The sequence below is a fragment of the Protomyctophum bolini genome, assembly GCF_963924005.1.
Source record: "Protomyctophum bolini genome assembly, chromosome: 11".
In the NCBI taxonomy this organism is placed as follows: domain Eukaryota; kingdom Metazoa; phylum Chordata; class Actinopteri; order Myctophiformes; family Myctophidae; genus Protomyctophum; species Protomyctophum bolini.
The window spans coordinates 29,990,830-30,012,637 of NC_137872.1; the positions used below are offsets into that span (position 1 = coordinate 29,990,830).

The 21,808-nt window shown below is 42.3% G+C and overlaps 2 protein-coding genes across 2 annotated transcripts; both read right to left on the reverse strand.

Annotated features, from left to right (window-relative positions):
* Positions 1-423: 423 nt before the first annotated feature.
* Positions 424-17,390, reverse strand: mslna (mesothelin a; the record flags this gene model as incomplete). The annotated part of the gene is made up of 34 exons (XM_080775126.1): positions 424-780; positions 1,106-1,355; positions 1,469-1,563; positions 2,537-2,688; positions 3,272-3,408; positions 3,796-3,951; positions 4,755-4,948; positions 5,071-5,194; positions 5,323-5,413; positions 5,921-6,111; positions 6,630-6,759; positions 6,869-6,951; positions 7,558-7,690; positions 7,826-7,875; positions 7,980-8,138; positions 8,261-8,431; positions 8,535-8,747; positions 9,432-9,549; positions 9,740-9,864; positions 10,000-10,133; positions 10,356-10,444; positions 10,858-11,048; positions 11,746-11,871; positions 12,078-12,205; positions 13,969-14,054; positions 14,279-14,487; positions 15,248-15,403; positions 15,499-15,617; positions 15,735-15,835; positions 15,934-16,145; positions 16,273-16,286; positions 16,638-16,729; positions 16,851-17,022; positions 17,159-17,390. The coding sequence occupies 34 exons, from the start codon at positions 17,388-17,390 to the stop codon at positions 674-676; spliced, it is 4,740 nt and encodes a 1,579-aa protein (XP_080631252.1). The 3' UTR covers positions 424-673.
* A 1,878-nt stretch (positions 17,391-19,268) lies between these two features.
* LOC308323886 (uncharacterized protein) lies at positions 19,269-21,430 on the reverse strand. The gene is made up of 2 exons (XM_080775743.1): positions 21,343-21,430; positions 19,269-21,203 (listed from the first exon to the last, which is right to left on the reverse strand). The coding sequence occupies exons 1-2, from the start codon at positions 21,409-21,411 to the stop codon at positions 19,959-19,961; spliced, it is 1,314 nt and encodes a 437-aa protein (XP_080631869.1). The 5' UTR covers positions 21,412-21,430; the 3' UTR covers positions 19,269-19,958.
* Positions 21,431-21,808: the final 378 nt, after the last annotated feature.

Below are 21,808 nucleotides of genomic sequence, written 5' to 3' on the forward strand. Positions count from 1 at the left end.
CAGCGTTTGTCTATATGAGATATACCAGAGTTTTTTTTTTTTTAACACTTTATTTTGATTTTTATTGTTGAATAAATGAAAAAACATATGTGTACATTTTGTTGTATCCGACATGTAAATATCCCCCCCTCCCCCCAAATCAAGGTCAGAACAAGACAAATAAAACAAAGACAGACAGTACAAGACAGTAAAAGTAATTAGTAAACTAGTTTTGAAAGTACTAATGAACAAAAAATAAAATTAAAATAAAATAATAATAATAATAAAATAAATAGTATTTTCCATCAGGGTATGGTATCTAGGTTACATACATTGTATCCATCTTTCAGTTTAGATAGTAAGTTGCTCTGTATCCAACTGTCTACTTACTGAGGGCCTCTAACCAGAGGTCGGCCAATGTCAGGTTTGGTGTGAGGTGATATACCAGAGTTTTAACCCAATCCAAGCCAAGGAACAACAGGTTACGTTTTAAGCACTATAACCCCCTGTGCCAGGACGTAATTTTCCGTCTTTATTTTTTACAATAGAAACGCTGGCACCTGGTCTGCACCTATTGTAATGTACTGGCATGAATTGTGAACTTTGAATTGGAATTTACAGAGAAGGAAAACAATTTAAATAAATCCAGTTTCGCACAAAAAAAGGGATGTGGCCATTCAGAAACATCATTACATTACATAGTTAGTGAAAAGAATGGTATTTCTACAATCCATTCCCATGCTTGCATTTGGATGAACATGAAGACAACGAGGATCAATAGGGATGTTGCTTTGCATTGACCTGAAAGGGAAGCAGAGGGTTTAGGGTAGGGTAGGGAGGGTAACAATTTTATAGAAAAACTTCAAAAAATCTGATGGGATAGTTCACAAGAAAACAGTGCTGCTTGCTTAGGCTTCACTCACACCTGCAGAACAGATTGTTGTATAGCTGATGCATGAGACTTGTTGACTGTTGCAAGCTCGCAATGCATTTCCAATGGAAGTCACATGGTTTGACACAACATTTTTGTTGTATGAGGGGGGAGGGGGGCAGTCAACAAAAATGTTGTGTCAAACCATGTGACTTCTGTTGTGCAGGTGTGAGTGAAGCCTTAGGTGTAACTTACACGAGGCTGAGGTGGCCACTGTTGCTGCTGCTGTTGTAGTGGTGGTGGTTGTGTCCGTTCCAGTGGCGGTTGTGTTTGTTGCCACTGCGACATTTGAAGTGATTCCTCCGGTCATATTGAGGCCCAGTGTGTCGAGGTCAGTCTGCAGCTGTCTACTCGTCCATTCCTGCACACTGCTGTGGCTCTCATAGGTCTTCAGGTCATCGATGTTATTACCAAGGAGACCTTGCACCTCGCTCACTGTGAGATCCTATTCAAATAATGATAAAATAATACATCAAAGAAGGTTACGTGAGAGGTGCTTGATGATGCAGAGTACATAATGGTGGGAAGGAAAAACACATAAAGGATAATAGCACATACCACGATGACAAGTGGATTCAAACTCAGGAACGTATCCATACTCATGCTGACATTGGCGGAAGACAGGCTTTTTACGACGGCACTATCAGCACCAGCTAGGAAAAAAAGGCATAAAGTAAAAATATGGGCATTTTACCTTTCTTACTGGATATATCTATACTAACTCTCCCCTGAATTGTAAGTCAATGAAATGAAAATTAAAGATTGATTTGAATGTATGTGGTTATTATAAACTCCTTCACTCAGTGAATCGCCCTATGGGGAGTGCCATCTCTGGCACGAACACACATAATTAAACCATATACTTCACGGACAATTTCATTGGTCGGGACTTCTGCCCGCCCAAGGCTTCCTTGCAACGGCGGCACGACGCTTGGGCCGATGACATGGACGTGACGTGGAAGGGTGTCCCCATTCAGGATATCTGTACAGCGGCGAGCTGGTCGTCCCCTTCGACCTTCGCCATGTACTATAACTTGGATGTGGCGCCGTCTGCAATGGCTCATGCCGTTTTAGACGTCGCTTCCAGGTAAGAGGTGGGTTGGCCGTCACAGGTAAAAAGCCTGTGACGTTGGTTGGGACTTGTTCAACTGGTAGGTAGCTATACGGGAGTTTATATTTCCCCATAGGGCGATTCACTGAGTGAAGGAGTTTATAATAACTATAGGTTACTTTACTAACCCCAGTTATTAAAACGACTGAGCGAGTTGAATCGCCCGAAAGACTACCCTTCTGACTTAACTAAGCAGAAGCCAATCTGGTTAACATGGAATGACCCGTATGGCATGATGGGTACGTTATCACCCCGGTGGGAGGGGTGATCATCATGCCATGGGCGGGCAGAAGTCCCGACCAATTCAATTGTTCGTGAAGTATATGGTTTAATTCTGTATGTTCGTGCCAGAGATGGCACTCCCCATAGGGCGATTCACCTCGCTCAGTCGTTTTAATAACTGGGGTTACTAAAGTAACCTATAGTTTGCTTCATGCGTGTACTTAGCAAACACATACGTAACATTGCAGATAAAGTTAAACACATTAGAAATTATGATGATTAAAAAATCATACGCATATATGATTCCAGCAACTGATAAGATGACAACACATCTGTCTCAGCTCTTGTAGTTGTAGAGGCGAGTGGGAAAGCAGTTTTGGCCACGGCAAACAGCGCCTCCTTGTGGTCAGATGAGCAGTTTGTGATATCCAATGCATCTGCATTTCTGTTGAGTACAAAATACACAACACTGTGAATACATGGTATATACAATATAAGCTTTTGTAGCCTAATAGGGATTAGGGTAAAAACATGGCAGGTTGAAAATGGTGAAACAGGCACGTTCCTTTCACTTCCATTCTATGGAGGTGCAGCCTACGGCTGTCAAGATTACATTAACCTTTAAAATTCAACATTAATTGTCATACAAATAAGAAATAATGGCGATCAACTATTTAATTGAGTTTTTGGCATTGAACATTAATGGAACATATTAATCTAATTTTAGGCATGGACTACTAAAGTATTGGCATCAAAATGTACTTAAAGTACCAAAAGTAAAAGTACTCGTTATGCAGAATTCTCATTTCAAGTTTTCAAATGTATACACATCTTTTGAAAAAAGCAGATCTACAAGCTCACAATGAGTTGCGATACGACGCATTGTGGGAATTGGAAATATTGAAGTGAAGTAAAATACCTCAGAATTATATACAGTAGGCTACGGTACATGTATGCACTTGTACTACTTGCACTACAAATGTAAGCTACTTTACACCACTGTAAATAAAGCCATGAAGTGTCCTTACTTGAGACTGCCGTTGTTGATGCTTTGTAACACACCGACGTCCAGGGAGCACAGGTTTGGTCCTCCGACAGCGCTGAGTTCGCTGGAGCCGAGGCCGTTACCGGAAACACTCAGGTACTTGCTGATGATGACCTTGCTCTGAAACAATAAATACAAATAATAATATAATTGTACATTTATTAAAATTGCCACCCTACAAATATCTGATTGATATTTGTTGTATCGACATAAATGCATAATGCAGGACCATGTTTGGTCCATCACATTTTTTTGAGATTATTTCCATTGTGGACATTTGAGTGCAAAATGTCTGTGTAAACTTTAATTTTGTTTTTTTTGGGGGGGATATAATATACATCAATATCCTTCAATGTACTAGAGTAAAATAGCGAAACAATTATAATCAAAATGTGTGCAAAGTTGCGATGTGTGTAAAATGCCGTGTCCATTTGTACACCATCAGAGTAAAATAAAGACTCTGGGTTTTACAGTGCAGTTTTTCAGTGGCTGCGTTCATGTTCATACTTTAGACGAGTCCCATTCTCCATCAGAGGAGTCCATCAGTGCAGCCAGTGTGTCCAACTCTGTGACGTTCCATTGCTGGATTTGTTCAACAGAGGCCATACGAGAAACCGAGCCGAGCAGTTGTGTGTCCTTGTCTGAGAGGCCACGAGGAAATGCCTGGAAAACATAACATTCAATAAATAATTATCTTTTGTCAACCAGTGAAATGGTATGTTCACCAAGAACAGATTTATGCAACCCTAGTCAAAAAGTCCAATAGGATTCCGATAAGATCCTATAAGAATTTGGAACAAATCCTATTGGATATTTTCTTATAGGATTATAATCCTATAAGAAATTATCCAATAGGATTTGTTCCAAATTCTTATAGGATTTTTTAATTGGATTTCCAATAGGACTTTTTCTATGGGATTATTATCCTATAAGAAATTATCCAAAAGGATTTGTTCCAAAATCTTATAGGATTTTTTTCTCATAGGATTTACTTCTATAGGATTATTATCCAATAAGAAATCCAATAGGATCCCATTTGATTCTTGTACTGGAATCCTACTGGATTCCTCTGCTGGATTCCTATAGGATTCCTAGACTATAATCCAATAGAATTCTGAAAATAATTTCTGAAAGAAATGAAAGCAAACACAATCGAACAGTAGGCTAATTTATTTCAGTTTCAGAGAGATAGAAATGTCATTAAATAGGACTGTAGACTAATATGCATGTCAAACTGGGGGTCCGTGAAATTCTGTATTTTTTATTTATTTAAGCTGTATGCAATACTTGCCATTAATATAGTGGTTGCAACTGTATTAATTGTAGCTACCAAAGCCCTCCCTCTCTCTGTTAACAGAGAGATGGAGGGCTTTGGTAGCTACTGTGTAGAACTGTCTGTACTACTGGAGGCCACTAGGTGACTCAAAAGCAAGCGAATCAATTAACCATCGTTTTATGATCTTTACCTTGTGTAACTTCTCTAGAATGATAGTTTTGAACTCGTCCTCTTCGACTTTCTCGGCGAGTTCTGCCAAGTTCTCTTGTATTACTTCGGCGCTCAGACAGTCATTGAACGTGGTGGCATCATATCCGTACGGGAATGCTTCCTCGCTTATTGTAACTTTAGTGATGTTGCCCAATGTGTCTGGACATCCACTGACTAAACAAAAAAAACAAATATAGGATAGAGATATTTTTCAAGCTGCCTTATTCAAGTAACAGTGAAGCATTCATTGCCTACCAATAATAAAGAAAGGGAAACATTACAAAATGATCGCCTACCAGTTTCTCGTTTTGATCTTAACGCCTTCCTCAGTTCCTTGAACAATTTCCCCAGCCTCTTCTTCCTTCTTTTGTTTTTTCGTTGTTTTCTCAAGAACTTCTTCAAGAATTTCCGTGTGTTTCGCTGTTAATCAACAGGATTTTATTTGTATAGCACATTTTAAAACAGAGTTGCAAGATAGAAAGACAAAAAAATAAATAGAAAAATTAAAGAGCATAAATAGCAATTATAAATAAATAGCAATCATAAACCTTATTAAATCTTCTCCAGAAGTTTTCTCTCAAGTACAGTGGCAGAGGATCTAGGCCCAGTAGAGTGTTTACGTTCCATGTTGTAGGATGTCTGAAAAACACAGCTTAGAAGTCAAAATAACTCTACATCTACATCTTGCACATTGATGGTTCACAGGACGCTCATCCTTCATGAGTGCATGAGTTATAATGAGTTATAATTATCAGAGTGCATACAGCTCCCAACTGATAGGGGCGCGTAGTTGAAAGCGTATGGTGAAAAAACGGCGAAACTGGCCAGTGGTCAGATGAAAATGATGTTTGGACAAAATCTAAATTATTAAAAAAAAATAGTAAAGAAAATGTTTTGCAAAAAATGTCCTGGTGGCACTATAACAGGCCAATGTGAAAAATTGGGGAAAGGGGTTCTGCTCTGGCATCCAGGGAGTGTGTGTGCACATGCACGTATTCACATCGATCGGGCTATTAGGTATCCGCAGACGGACGGACAAACGGACAGACACACGGACGGACGGACGGACAGAGAGGGTGCAAAACATAGTCTCGGCCATACCTTCGGCCTGGCGGAGACAATACATACAAAATCAATTGCACCTACCCATACTTGGTCTCGCCATTTATGAGTCTGTTCTCAATGGCTACAATCTGCTGATCAGACAGATCATTGCAGTTCTTAAGTTTTTCCAGGATTGAAGAGTCTGAATTCTGAATGAAGTTTTGATCCAAATTACAAGACATGGATCCAATTACATCCACATTCTCTTGGCTGATGTTTGTTCCACTTATGCCCTGTGTGAAACATCAAATGATGGACAAAGGTTACGTTCCTGCTCACAAGGGATGAAGCCTCGTAGTCACCAATAGCATAATACTCAACTAAAACATTTTCATTAAAGCGGCACTAAATAACTTTATTTTCTTTTAACGAAAATGTCCAAAATATACAGATGTCTGTATGGTAGAGTATGTCAATACAATACAACACATAATGGGGGTGGTTGATTGTGTCAAAGGGCATGTTGGATCTGACACATCAAATCCGGGGTAGAAGAGGAAAGTTATATAGTGTAGCTTTAATTAATTTGTATGTGACAATGGAAATATATTAGGGGTCGCAATATTCATAAATACTGTACTGGTCTTTGATCAATGCTAGATGATTATATACAGTATATAAACATAACATTTATAGACATCTCCACCTACACCTCTGCCTCATCAATATGTGAGCATGCATTGCTCACATAATTATTGACTTGATATTTCATATATTCACCGCAGGTTGACTTATTTCTGATAGAACTCACCAAGCAGCTGATGGCATTCGTCAACAGAGTAGCTTTCTTCCCACTCAAAGTGCTGGACAAGACATCAAAGTCTGCATGTCCCGTTGCTCTAAAGTAGGACTTGCAGTTGGCTTTTTCGACATAGTCATAGCTGTGTTGGTGCATACATACATAATTACACATGCATGTCTTACATACAATTCCGCTTGACATGTTTTGAAATTAATGTCAATAACAAAACACTACAGTGACACACTCACTTTTGGTACAACAACATATCTGAGGGGTAGTTGGAAAAGTCCTGAGGCTTTTCCTTCTTGATGTTGTTATACATGCAAGTCAGCTGCAAGACAAAGCATATTAACATTTTAACCACTTATACCCTACGTCCTACGGCATATGCCAGTTTCCCGGAGTTCCCCAGTGGTCAATACTAATGTAACCCCGCTACACTGATTATATTAGCTGAAAATCATCATATTTATCATTCACAATGCGTTGAGATGGGTTGTGAGCTAATTAATTGGCTATTTGGGCCGAATACTAGATTTCTACCTATATCTTGCACCACCCCTTACCGCTAAACTTATTAGCTATTTCTCACTATTTTGAAAAACCCTTTCAAATCTATCTATAAATGCACCAAGTCTCTGTACGCCTGTCTGTGTGTAATCCACGTAACTCAAGAACCGTTCGCCCCCACCGACTTCAAATTCACGCGTTCCACACCACCACAGGGGGTGTCATGCATTTCCAACTTGCATCGTTCCAAGTAGGCCAGTGCCCAACGGGCGCCACTGTGGAGGCACCATGGGCACCACTCTAGTTCAAATAGCCGATCTACGAGCTCAATGTGTCAATGTAGATCGGCTAGTTCAAAATAGTAAAAATTGGGTGGCACAAGATAGGGCCCTTCATGTGGTTAACAGAACTTAACATATACATTTACCTGTGTTTCCTTGAGAATTACCCTCCGGCGCCTAGACCTTCTCCTGCAAGCCTTAATCAGACGCCTTATCTTTTTTTTTGAGAAAGTCTGAATTCGGCTACAGGTGAATCCTTGCAGCACTTCGGTAGAAAGGCTACAATAAAACACATGGTCGTCTAATGTTATTGCGGTCAATGAGATTCAAAGTCTTAATGATCAGCGTGACCGTGTATCATTTCTTTTTAATATAATCCATGAGTGAACATCAATATGCTGATGTTACACTTACTCATCAGGCTCATCAAATCCATTTGCAACTACGCCAAAAAACAACACTGCCTGTAACAAATGCACAAATAAGAATCAGAAGTCAGAACAATGAAAGTAGATAATCATATAGATCAAAACGGAATTTCAGCTACTGGCTTTAAAATCAGCTTTACCTGTTGGCGTTTCCATTTCTTCTTGTTAAATTTTGTAAGGATTTGTTGGGACAATGAAATTGACGTGAAAGAGGAAAAATGTTGTCTGGGAATATGGAAGGCCATGTCATCTGGAACCGTGTCTAACAATTGTTGTGGTGCAGAGTTGACTTGAATTATCTAAATTCCAAAGGAAAAGGTTGGTTTGGTTGAGATTGGTTTTGGGACACTATTCAAAATGGTAAAAGAAAAGCTCAATGCAATGACAAAAAAACAACAACCAATTAACTACTTAGCTGTACCTGATTAACATAAATCTGTTGCACAATCTGTGGTGCACTCAGCATGTTAGTGATGAATGTTGCATTGGTAGCAGTTGTGAGCACCTCCAGCCGTGGGATGGAAGATACCATTTGTGTAGATAGTCCACTGACCAAAGAGCCGAGGCTGAGCAAATTGCTAGCTGTGTTGAACTGAGAGAACATTTCACATTATTGAATGAAACGTCGAATTAAGCCAGATATGTAGTATCTTCACAATACCTAAAGCACAAATGAGGCTGAACAGTGGCTATACCTTGTAGTTTCCAGTGACCAGGGCTTGTATGATAGTAGAAGCTTGGCCGAAGCTCCATCCCGATACACTCTGAAGTGTTGGTAGAGACTGCACGATCACGGATGGAGGCACGGCAGTGATCTGGGCTGGCGATAATCCTGTACTGGCCTGACCCAAAATACTGATCGTAGCCACGTTGACTGTTTGGACATTTGATGTGAGGGCAGATGAGACCTGTAAAGTAAAGCACATCAGTAATACAATGATCCTAACTCTAGTGTTTATCAGTGGGGCAGTACAGCCCCCTAGTGGGCGTGCAGAGAAGGTCAGGAGGTGCTGGAAGCAATACTTCATTTTTGAGTGGTGCAACCACTCCAAGGAACAGCAATGTCTGTGTTCACCTTTGTGTTGGTTCACCTACAAATGTGACTACCTATGTGACGTTAATGAGCACCAGTATGACTATGAGTACCAGTAGGGGCGCTGTTGTGCCAGAAACAGAGAGAGAGAGAGACAGTGCTGCACTGTTGCCTGCTAATGAGAGAGAGAGAGGAGGGGGGGAGAGAGGGGAGTTGCACCACTCAGTTCACACGGGTGTGATTTTTAAAGATGAGGTGCTCTTAGTGGGACAGCAGTTTAATATATACAGTGCACATTATTAATTTCATCCTCGACATTTGCATGTCTGGAAAGGTTACTGAATCCCAATCCATTATACGAAGGCAGTCCGCACACTGTTAAGTTGAGCTCCCAGGATACTTTATTTGAAGAGAATCCTCTGTTTCTCTTCAAATAAAGTATCCTGGGGCCTCAAGAACAATGTGCGGACTGCCTTCCTTTTTTGCTGTTAACAGGTGAGCCACTGTGACAGCCCGATTAGCAATTATATCTGTTGTCTAATAAATGTAGGCAACTCACCGCAGGGTCTAAATCTGTGCATGACTTGATTAGGATTCCCAGAAGAGTGACACCCTGAGCCTCACTCAGGGCAGTGTAGACTGAGGCTGGAACAACGCATTGGAGTGTGGATGGAAGCCTATAGAGGATCAAACCCAAATTATGTTCATTCCAAATGACAAGGAGGAAATTACAACGAGATATAAGTCAATAACATGACTGAATTAGCTATTTGCAAAAAAGTGTTAAAAAGTTACCCAAAACCCAAATAGACCTCACGGATGATTTGACTGTGTATGGTGCAATGATGGACTTTAATCAGAACTCACCGAAGTGGGTTGAAATTAGGATTCTCCAAATAGATCATTTCTGTGTAGCGGTCTATCACAGTCTGAGGAACGCCATTCGACGTAAACAGCTCAATGTTTGCAGGGTTCACAGCGAAGCCTTGTAGCTGCAACAACATATGACACACTTTGTAAGATTACACACGGATACTGTAGCACATGTACAATGTACTAACAAAAGGATACCTATGTCTCAAGTTATAGTCACTGCTGTACATATATATATGTGTACAATTACATACCACAGACTCTGGAGCAAATGATTCAAGGTCATCGACCGTCACATGGTTTATGAATGTGCCAATGTAGCGGGCAAACCAGTCAGTGGAGTTCAGCATAGCATCCGTTTTATTGAAGCATTTTGGTGATGATGAACCTAGAAGTTCAAGATACAAAAATAAAGAAATATAAGAAATTAATCTGTCAAAAATGTTGTAACTACACATCGACATCTGCAGACTAAATTAAAGTTAAATGAACACTTTACTATGTATGTCTCTCAATAGCTATTTCATTTTAGTCACAGTTTTGTTGAAAAGGAAATGCCTGTGATCTCCGAGGCTACAGTTTTGTTAAATAACTAAAATGAATGATGTACCATTTGTTTGCAGGTAGGTCTTTATAGTGCTGTATGCATCATCTTGTGTGAAGGAACTGTTGGTGTTATTCCTTCCCAGAACGGAGACACTGTGGAATGAAATCACTTGTCATTCTTCAGTTATCTGAGTAGTCAGCTGGGGGGTGGGGGTAGGGAACTGTGATGGACATTGTGAATCTGTTTAACTGTATGTAATGTGTTTTATTTTCGTTTTATTTTTTGTTTTGTCATTATTTATTTATTTTTGTTTTGTATTTATTATTGTCAATTCATTTCGTTTTAAGATTGTTTGTATTTGTGCTGCCAGAGGGATGTGGGGGGGGGGGGGGAAATATATGTCAGTTGTTGAAAATACTTCTGTAATATAAAGAAAATGAATAAACATATGTTTAAAAAAAAAAAAAACTTGTCATTCTTCGATCCAGGCTCTACATACAATAATCAAGCAACAATTTCCCCACATTTTGCCTATTCCATTTGAACAGCATAAATGAAAGCTTACAGTTTTTTAAATGCGACGCAGGAGGCACTGAGCGTATCAGAAGAGTTGAGGAGATCCACGTTGAGGAATTGCAGGTAGTCTGTCAAGCCTTTATCAAACCAGCGGTCCACTTCAGCTTCGCCGCTCGTACTCAAAGCAAGAGGCCAAACGCAGGGAAGAACCAGGCTCCTTCTGTCATTAGGGAGCCCCTCCTGTGGGAGAAACCAGACCAGTCGTCATATAACAATGTTAGAAAACATGCCGCGCATTCAGGGAGTCGATGGTCGAAGACAGCCCATGACAATGATCTCCTTAAAGGTATTTCAGTGATTTCACTTCTTTTTTTGTTTCGTTGTGATAATCCTCCTTACTATGGAGTGTGCTGACCATATAAGGAGTTCCTCCCTGTCCCCAGCTAACCCCTGGGGGGGGGGGGGGGGTCAAAAAACCTTAGGTTTCGTTTTTGGCCAGGTGGCCCAGCCATCATCCAATCAGGATAGAGAAGGGCCTTCCCCAAATCATGATCGAGCGGGGGCGGGCCTTGGTGTGTGTGCTGTTGGCCTTTCCCGTGTCCCCCCACTGTAGTGCGTGCATGTGCAAATCTTGTTACCCATCACCCAAATCACTGAATGCTCCTTTAAAGCAGAAATCCCTATTCTGGGGTGAAGATTGGCAGAAAACAGTACAGTCAGGGAGTTGATGGTTGAAGACATCCATTGACAATGATCTCCTCAAAGCAGCAATCCCTATTTATGGGTGAATATCTGCAGAAAATAGCCGATCTACAAGCTCACAACGCATCGCGCTGTGAACTGTGAAGAAGAGACGAGAGAAGGAGCGAAGGGGGAAAAAAGATTGGACCAAGTAGTGACACGTACGTAAAACAACGTATAAATGAGCCCTTCTTACTCTGTCCAAGAACTCGATAATGTGCTTGAAGTCCCGAAAGAGCGTGCAGAGCGCTGTCCCATTGTCCACTACGCCTGGTTGTCTGAGGTAGGAGCCCAGCTCAGACGGATGGATGGTACTGATCAGCTGTGACAAACAACATGGTGCAGATTAGACCAGTGCTATACACACAGGGTTTGTACATTTAATTCTGTACCCATATGGGTCCATTTGGTTACATCTGTACATTGTGGATAAACAGACACTGAGGATTTTAGTGTACAGTACAGTAAAAGGAGTGCATTCAAAACATTACATTATCAAACATTACATATCAAAGAAAACCTTTATACCTCTTGCTGTCGCCCTGGTGGAATCAGAGCTAGCATGTTGGTCAAATGTGGCAATGGAAAGTCATAGAAAGATGACTTTAGGAAAAATATGAAGCTGTTGCTTCCATAGCAACGTAACGGAGTTGATCCTGTGGGGCGAAGAAAAAAAACGTACAGTACAGTATGCGTTACAAACAGTAACCAGTAAGACGCCTGAGGGCGAGAAGCGACCTCGCCCTTTCGTGCACGCATCCGCCTCGTTGCCGGCTGACTGCTGGGCGAGCGCTGGCGCTTTGGCCCAGCAGACTTGGCTAAGCAAATGATCAACATAGAATGAATTCTGTAGTGGCCATATAAGGAGCATGTCTTGAGTGTACAGGGTTTGATGAGGTCAGATCAACATATGGAATGTCAGAACAGGTCAGCTCCATATATGGAGATCTAAGGGTGGTAGTGGGGACATTCTCTTGAGCGTACAGGGTTTGATGAGGGCCTGGCCTTAATTTTTGGGCATGTTGAGAACTCTAGTTTTCACCGGCTGCCGGGCGAGGCTGGACTAATAACTTTGGGGCAGGCCCGTATAGAGTCTGAATGGACAGGTATCAGTAAAAAGGGAGACATCAAAGAGAAAGGATGGATTGGGAAGGATAAACATATGGAATGTCAGAACAGGTCAGCTCCATATATGGAGATCTAAGGGTTTAAAGTCAGATGTAGAGTTTCTGGCCAATATTGATGACATCAGGGATCTCCATATACGGTAAGCCCATAAGCCCATCATATCCCTGATGATGTCATGTGATGTCACGAGACCTGGGCACCATATGGGGCTTTCCCATGTATGAGGATTTTGAGAAATGCACTGACTGACTGACTGACTTCATAGTAATGAAGTCTACTGTATATTCCTCACAAATGCGACATACCTGGCAATAAAAATAATTTACAGTTGTTTAATTGGAATTTGCATCAGGCAACAAAGTCACCACACCACACCAAACTCGTTAACTTTAATCTTCAGGCTGACCCATGTGGTGAACAAGAGGATTCTATATGAATCACCGTTAATATTGCCAGTGCTGACCAGAGACAACAGAGTTATAATGTAATAATGAACAATTACCCACACAGCATCTCTAGTACTTAGGTAGGTAAAGTTAGCTTAAGTTGTGGCAAAACTGCAAAGAAAATGCTTACCACTAGCTTTCTTCACAGATGTGTTCATAAAGGTGTCTACTATCACAGAAAATTGTTCCAACCCAACTCCCTTGGGAAACTTTGTGACAGCTGCTGAAAGTTGGGGTACCGTTATCAACCAATATAAGGCAATTTTCATTATACTTTAAGCAGCATGTGACATGTCAAACTAGGGGTTATGCTGAATCCATTCCAAGCATGAGTTTTGCACGAAAATACTCATTGGGTTAAATTCGGCCATAGCCACTTGCCCAAATGTGCCCAAATGTGCCCAAATGTGCTGACCTCATCACATTTGTGATGACGGCTATGGGCATTTTAGTGTATTTTATGCAAAACTAATGCTTGGAATGGATTCAGAATCTTGAAAACCCCCTAGTTTGACATGTCACATGCTATAAGTATAATGAGAATTGGATTTGTTTGCCCTATATTGGTTGATAATGGTACCCCAACTTTCAGCAGCTGTCACAAAGTTTCCCACGGGAGTTGGGTTGGAACAAATGTTTCTGTGATAGTAGACACCTTTATGAACACATCTGTCAAGAAAGCTAGTGTAAGCATCTTTTTTGCAGATTTGCCACAACTTAAGCTAACTTTACCTAACTAACTTACTGCAACAAGCACGACAGAAACATGAGTGTGTTTGGAAAATATTAGCTTCCATTATGCTGCCTGTTATATTAGCGAAGCTATAAGATTTCATAAAACGTACCTGTGAGAGACTTCAGGATTTGATGTTGGATTTCAGTCTGTGTGCTGCTGGAAAGGCTTGGCCGGATTCCACTCAGTAGAGCCACCCTGAGGAAAAAACACAAGCATTCATCCACAAATTCCACAGTTATTCAATGTGAAAACAGAGGGATGGTGTCAGCGGGTGGGATTTGAAAAGATCAGATACCATGAAACTTTATTGATGACATTATGTCGTCTATCAACAAGTTCCTTTTAGTAAACAGGAATAAAATAAATTGTGACATCCTGCGAAGAAATGGCTGGTTAAAACTATATTAAAACAAACTTACACTTGCTGGCTGGTGTTGCAGGACCTATATCTAACCATGTTGAATAGCGGTGTCACATGTTCCATCGTCAGGTTCACAAACAACGGCCTGAGTCTCTTCTCCAACCACACCATCACCACAGTGTCGCTGATCGATAGATCTGACAGGTTGGCTCGTGTGAAGATCTGCTGCAGCAGGGCTGAGTATACAGACGCTGGTAGAGGGAGTCTCTGCAAGCATCAATTGACAGTGTCATAATTAATAATACACTGTATTTGTATAGCACTTTTTCTAACAGTATTTCGTAGTGCTTTTACAGTTAAAAACTATTGGCTGAACAACAACACAAATGCAATGACTAAAGTCAGAAACAGAGGCAAGGCAGCGACACAATGAAATTACATGAATTGACCAAGTGCTTGCTGTTTTAGTGGAAGAAAAAGGCCTTCTTGTGGAAATGGGGTTTTAAGTGCTCCTCTGGTAGGCTATTACAGAGTCTGGGGGCCTTGATGGCAAAGGCCTCCTTTAGTCACCTCCAGACGGGATGACCTCACCGTATGCACTTGCACAAAGGGTTATGGGCCAGGGCGTAAAACACTGGACATGTTGACATCTGAATCACACATAAGACAGTAAGAGGCAATCTTGTGCATTTTCAACTCGCTGGATAATTCTTACAAGTCAACACTTTGCCTGACTGGAGATATATTTATATCGAAATCACAGTTATCCAACAATTAAAATATCTAAATAATTAGGCGTTCTTCATAGCATGTTCTGTCTTCCCCAGATGTTTGTAAATTACTAAGTGCGGACAATAGCGTTTCCTGTGATTCATTCTATTTAGTCGTTATCTTATTATTCCCTCTATCAGCAATTATGTTGAAATAGTGATTGTTAACAGAGAGATAAATTGATCATTGCTAAATGTATTATGTTTTATTATGTAAAGTTCATCAGGGGCCAGTTGGAAGTGACAATATACTGTACCTCTGCTACAGGAGAGAAGTCGTCAAAGAACGATGCAAGATCTCTGGACGGCACATGATTGAGAATAGCATTGACGTCTCCAGGATCCTTCAGCTGCCCAGGAATGGTAGCAACTTGAGCCAACTGTTCTGGACCAAGCAAGGTTATGGCATCCATCTAGATTTTATAGACAAATAAGAGACAGTTTACTCCCGCGGCAGTACGGCAATGTCATAACACAGTATATTCAGAGGGCGTGAAGTGGTACCTACCACTGAGACATTTGTCTGGAGTTGCATGAGATCGGGAAGGGGTACAAGGTGAATAAAAGGTCCAAAGATTAATTGTAGTGAGTAGGTGATGCTGAGTGAATTGTTGATGCAACCGGGAACTGAAATGAACAACACATCAAGCAAATGGTTCATTTCACTTGTCAAGATAATTTCTGTTAACTATAGAATGTGCAATTTGTTTAGTTGATCTGTTTTAGAACAAAAAGGACAAGCACCTTCAGTGTCATTTCGACGTAAATAGGCTGCAATGAAGTCTGAGTAGATCATCTGCATCTTGTGCCTGTCGAGAGCTGGTTGATGACCCAGAGCAGCCACTCTGCAAAGGTAAACAGGTATAAATACCAGATGCAAAGTACATACATGGTAAGCATATGGATGGAAAAAGCGCTAAGCACCCAATGTAATTACACTTACAAAGTCTGGTAGGTTTCACAGCTAAAGTCTTTGCTGCTGAGACAAGACAGAAACTCTCCAGATGCATGGGGGAGGAAAGGCTTAAGATTGTGTTGAAACCACTTCTGTATAAAGTGCGTATCTTTCAGCTCTTGTGGAGTAAACTGATCGACAGTGACCTCCCCGAGTACATCAAGCACAAGAGGTATGGATGGACCTTGGGGCCGGAAAGTCTGTGGACAGAAAGAAAATGTCTTCATGAGGTTTTATGGACAATGTTCAAATTGACCTATTATTGTTTCAGGTGTTTAGTATATGAACCTACATAAATGTTGTCTGGCTAATATATATCCTAAATACATGCAGCATGCATACTGTAAGCATAAGCATATACACATAAACAATAGGTTACGAAGGTAACCCCGGTTAATTAAATAAACAAGCGAGGAAGCTCAATGAGCCAATGAAGATTGCGTCTTCTGATGTGATCACTGATCACAGAAGAATGTTATCGCTTGGCTGGGTCTGAGACTAATGTACACCTTGACCCACCCACCGGGCGAAGGTGGTAAAAGGTGCCACCCAACCCATTAGGGGAACTGCCCTTAAGTCAGACCTCCCGTTAGTCAGACTCAGACCTGTGCTGTAGGGTACAAATCACCCCTGCTGCTGGTTACACATTTTACAAATTAAAATGCACGAGGAAGCTCACAATGAAGACTTACGCTCTCTTATTGTCATCACAAAGTCTAGACCCACGGTTCCCGACCTCCGACAGGGGACCTGTGCGCCGCACACATCGTGGATTGACACTTCCCTGGAGAGGGCCCAGGATGTCAACATAATCCTTGTGGAGTGCGCCTTCACTCTTATGGGAGGCTGCAATCCCTTAGTATTGAGTACCGGTATATGACTGTTCTATGGCTTCCACTATCCACCTTGGATACGGCTTTCCCCAAGGTTTTGGGGCCCAAGGAACTTTATTGTCTTTCTGTGTGCCCCCATCCTGTCCATGTAAATCCGTGAAGCCCGTACTGGGCACAGAGTATACCTCCTCTCGTCCTCCCCAGATGCAAAGGGGGGCAGACAAAACCACACCGCCATCAGCTCCTGATAGTTGATGTGGGCAGACCTCAGTTCATCGTTGTTCGTCCTGAGCGACTTTCAGCCACTCTGAAAAGGTCTCATGTATAGTCTGAATAACGATAACACGGTTATAGCAGAAGCCATGAGCCCTGCATCGCACTTGGAACGAGCTTGCGCACTTTAGAATGGAGTTCACTCTGTCCCGTGTCAGTCGAGCCGTGAGGGGAGGTAGAGTTCAGCGTCATACCTATGAAGTCTGCCGACCTCGCTGGGATAAATACGCTCTTCTCGTAGTTCAAATTGAAGCCCAGGAACTGCATATGATTCACCACCCAGCTGGTGTGTTGATGTGCCTCACGTTCTGAGTCTGCAAGAAGCCAGTCGTCGATCATGTAGCTCACTAGGCAAACTCCCCGTTGCCTCAGGGGGTTATGGCCACCTGAGTGCATTTGACGAACAGGAAATACCGGCTGTAGACATCGTTCAGGCTTTCATGTCGAGGCACTTCCTGAATGGCATATTCTTGGCAGAGAGAGTATTTCGTCTTGAAGAATGACGGCTGCTTGCCCGCTGGCTTGAGAAATTATTATCTCCTCGAACGTGCACTCTATCCATTTTGAAACGCACCGCGTTTGAGGGTTCGTTGCCAACACTACACTGTTTTGCGGTAGACTGGCGCCCCCTAACGACGAGGCCATCAAACTGGCATTAGGCACCTGCTTTGTGATAGATCATCATAATTACGTTTCGTCCGACTGCCACGGGTTGCTTTACCAACCTGCGTGGCAGTGGGCTCATACCCCTTGGGTTCTGGCAAGGATTCAAACGTTTTCTTCCACACAACTTTATTTGAATCGGGGGGGGGTGTACAGAATTCATCAACATTTTTGAGGGGCGCTAGCCCCTCCTATATACAGGTTTAATGTTTGTCTTTAGTTCAATGTTTGTTTTGTAAACGCCATTGACAATGAAGGGAAAATGTACATGTGCATTATTATGTCATATTGCCTCTTTATTGTTAACGGCGTTTCATTTTTGTGTTGGCACCGTTGGTTTTACATCACCTAATCAACATGAGTTAGACTTTAATATATTAGCGCCCCTCACTTCTCACAGGTGTGATTCTTTGAATAAAAATGGCGCATTGGCGCAACAACACTCCTCTGAGGCATGGCATTCAGAGGAACAACATTGTTTAAGTAAATGCACTCTGTGGAGCTGTCAACTTGCACCTTGCACACAGGCCATGTACAGTATGTCCTACTTGTGCGCACACATTGTCCAGAGCGCTGCTGCAGGTGTATTATCTAAACTCTATGGAACTCTAAATGTTTGGAGCGCTCTGAGTTGTTGTTGTCCGTCTCAGCATGTTGAAGTCACATTAAATTATATACTTAAATTGGGATTACTAACTTGTGACTATCTTTTGAACTCTAATAACTCATAATTGTATTTATTGTTTTATTTTTTGTTATTTATATTGTTTTTGTTATCTGTGCTTAAATTATTATTTTTGTATCCTACTGTTTATAGCATATGTCAAATATGCAAAACTTGTTTTTGTATGTCTGTACTCAATTATTAATGTTATTTTTTATGTTGTTTTAATGATTGCGATAACTGTGGGGGGAGGGATGGGGTGAGGGAGAAAAATAAATAAATGGTATGTTCAAACTGTACTAAATTGTTGAAACCTACTACCAATAAACATATATTTAAATTGGGATTACTTTAGTATGATATCATTTAATGGAGTATGTGTTAGCAGGCCAGACCAAATAAGCAAAGTTTCCTCGGCCCTTAAGAGTAGGGGCTAAGAGGAAGAGCGATCACTGCACAGTTAGTTGGGTCCAGTTGGGTCCTGGACATGACGAATGTCCAGCCTGCACGAAGGCTCAGGGGGGCAAAGAGAAAATAAGGCCTCGCCTCAAAAGAGAAGGGAGGGAGAAGCTGATCTCAAGGAAGAAGATGGCAGCAGAGTCCAGGGGGCAGAGAACGGAATCTCCTGAGGACATCCCCCCAGGGCCAGCCCTGAGCAATCTGGCGCCCCAGGCAGTATTTTTATACCCTTTGACACAGAAGTGCATAAATTCAATCATGCCATATGTTTAATTGTTTTGAATCTCCCCTCGCTGTTCTGTTACTCATCCCTCTCAGGTGTCATTGAGTTCATGTTTCACCCCCTCTCACCCTAGCAGGGGTGTTGTATTAGTTTGTTAAGAAACAATGGGAATGTGTTATTTTACCTGTACCGTATGTATGTATACTGTATGCATGTGCCCTATATGTCAGTAAAAGAAAAGAGTACTATCAATGTTCATGAGCAACTATCAGGGTTGCTCATGTTTTCATATGACAACATGTGGTGTAAGTCTAAACATGTTAAATGAAATACAAGTTTTAATATAAAATAGGGATGATGTTTATTTATTTATATTTATTTTATGTAGATGACATTGACATTGAAATAACTCACTGAGTCTTGTTTTGTTTCTGTTGTATGCATTGTCAATTGTCAGTCGTTTCGTTTACATGTATGTATGTATGTATGTATGTAAAATTAAATAAAAAGTAAAAGATCAAAAAAAGAAGAAAAGAAGAAATAACTAGTGCCAGCCATCTTCAAATAAATCAAGGCATGGCAAAAACAGACAACAGTTACCTCACCACTAGTAACATGTATAAAACCCCTCAGAGCAGAGTGGAGGTCCCAGTTCTCAGACCCGAGGAGAGAGGAGAGGTACCAGACCGCTGATGATGCTCTTAGCCTTAAGACTTTCAAAAAAATAGAGTGAGGTCTTTACCGTATAGCTCTAGTTTTCCTGAACAACGGAGGCCTGAGGCCCGGTAAAGTGTCATTTACGGTGCTGTTGGTTGTTGTTGCCCCTGTGGCGATGACGCTTACGTGATGATGGCCGTCTGTGGGTCCCGGTGTTCTTACGATCCTGCTGTCGGTGTTGTCAGCCACCCGAAGCAGGGGGGGCTCTGGCAGTCTCCGGATCTCTGAAAGAGGGTCTGGGGTCTCGGTCCCTCCCGTTGTCCCTCCGGTTCGTGGAGCGGTCATAAGAGGATCTATGTCTTGATTTTCTTCTGGTGCCGTGTTTCGGCTTTCTCTCCGCCGGCCTGTAGGCTCGCGCTGCCTGGATCTTTTTCTCTCGGTCCTCGTGGCTGGCCAAAGTGGCCATATAATCCGCCACGTTGCCCGAGAAAGGATTCTCTTGTAGGATGGGTTGGTCTAAGAAAGCGTCTCTCTCAGTGGTGTCGGAATGATTTAGCCACCTAGCTCGCTCCAGTACCACCAGGGCAGCCATAGCTTTACCCGTCATTTCAGTGTTGTACCTTGTCAACGCGAGCGTCTCTTTGTGAAGCCTACGCAGCTCGTGGATGTCTTCCAGTTCCAACTCCTCTCCCGCCGTCAAAAAGATGTCGGTGGTAGAGCTCTGGAGTAGAGCGATGGCATTAATGGCTTTCACGGAGTTTGCCAGAGCAGCGTACGCTTTCTTCAGCATAGTGGACATTTCTTTTTCCTGCGGCAGAATGAACGTGGGCTCTTTCTGCGGAGGGGCCTCAATTTCGGGTAGAGATTCCAGACCCACTTTCTTCATGTCCGCACAATCAAGATCCCTTTTGTGTGTGGGGGGGAAGGAGTGGGTGTTGGGGTGCTCCCAGGATGCGCCGAGCGCCGCCGCGAGGCCTTTGGCCAAAGGCAGAATCTGTTTGGGGTGGGGAGTTGTTGGATCCTCGCCGAAATCACCCCGGGGCCCGCCCTCCGCCGCCGCAAGGTGTTCCGCCGGCCATTTCAGACCGCTGCGCTGGGAGGCCCTCTTGAAAATATCGATCAACTCTGACCTGTCCATTTCGAAGGCAACCTGGGGTTGAGTTGGGGCATGCCTCCGAGCGTCGACATGGGGCGCTGCTTGAGGTGCGGCTGTGACTTGTGGCTCAGTTGTAGCCTGGGGCCTGTTCTCAGCATGGGCTGCTGCCTGAGTCTGCATCCCCGCGAGGAGAGTGGCACTGAGCCTAGCCTCGGAGTCCGGTGACTCGTGGCGGCTCCTACGTGGTTCCGACTCACTTCCAGAGGAGCTGACCCCGGAGCAGGAAGAACAACAACTACTATCGGAGCTTCGGCTCCCGCTCTGTTCACCGTCGTCTCGACGTCTCGTTTCGACCACAAGCTTTGCATGGGCAGCTGGCGGGCATGCATACTGTAAGCGTAAGTATAATTATAAGCAAGCGAAATGCGCACACCCACACAGAGAAAAACATATTCACACAATATGTACATTAACATGCAATTGTGTATCGCTATCAAACAACACTTTGCCTATGAGCCATTGTCTTTACCGTGTTTGAAAGCATTTGAAGAGCATCTCCAAGATTTGCAGAGAATTTGGTGAAGAACAGCTTCAGCATTTCTTTGGGGTGGTTCACGTTGCCAGACAGTTTGCACTCTATGAGCAATGATATCTGCTCTGGACTGAGTTTGACTTGCTGAAATAACAGAAAGAAATCATGAAATCATTCCACTTTACATGAATTATGTCTGTACAAAGAGTGCAGCCATTTAAAAGAGCTACCTGAGGCAGGCATGCATAGTGTTCAATGCTGAAATTGCAGATGAAATCGGTCATATTTCTTCCCAAGTAGCTTTCCAAGGCAGTGCTGTGATATAAGGACAAGAATTTAAGAATGAGTCAATTGGGCTACAAAAGCTTATATTGTATATACCATGTATTCACAGTGTTGTGAGATTGAGTCTGATTATCGACAGCTATCGCATAGTCCTCTCTTTTACTGAAGAGTTGAAATG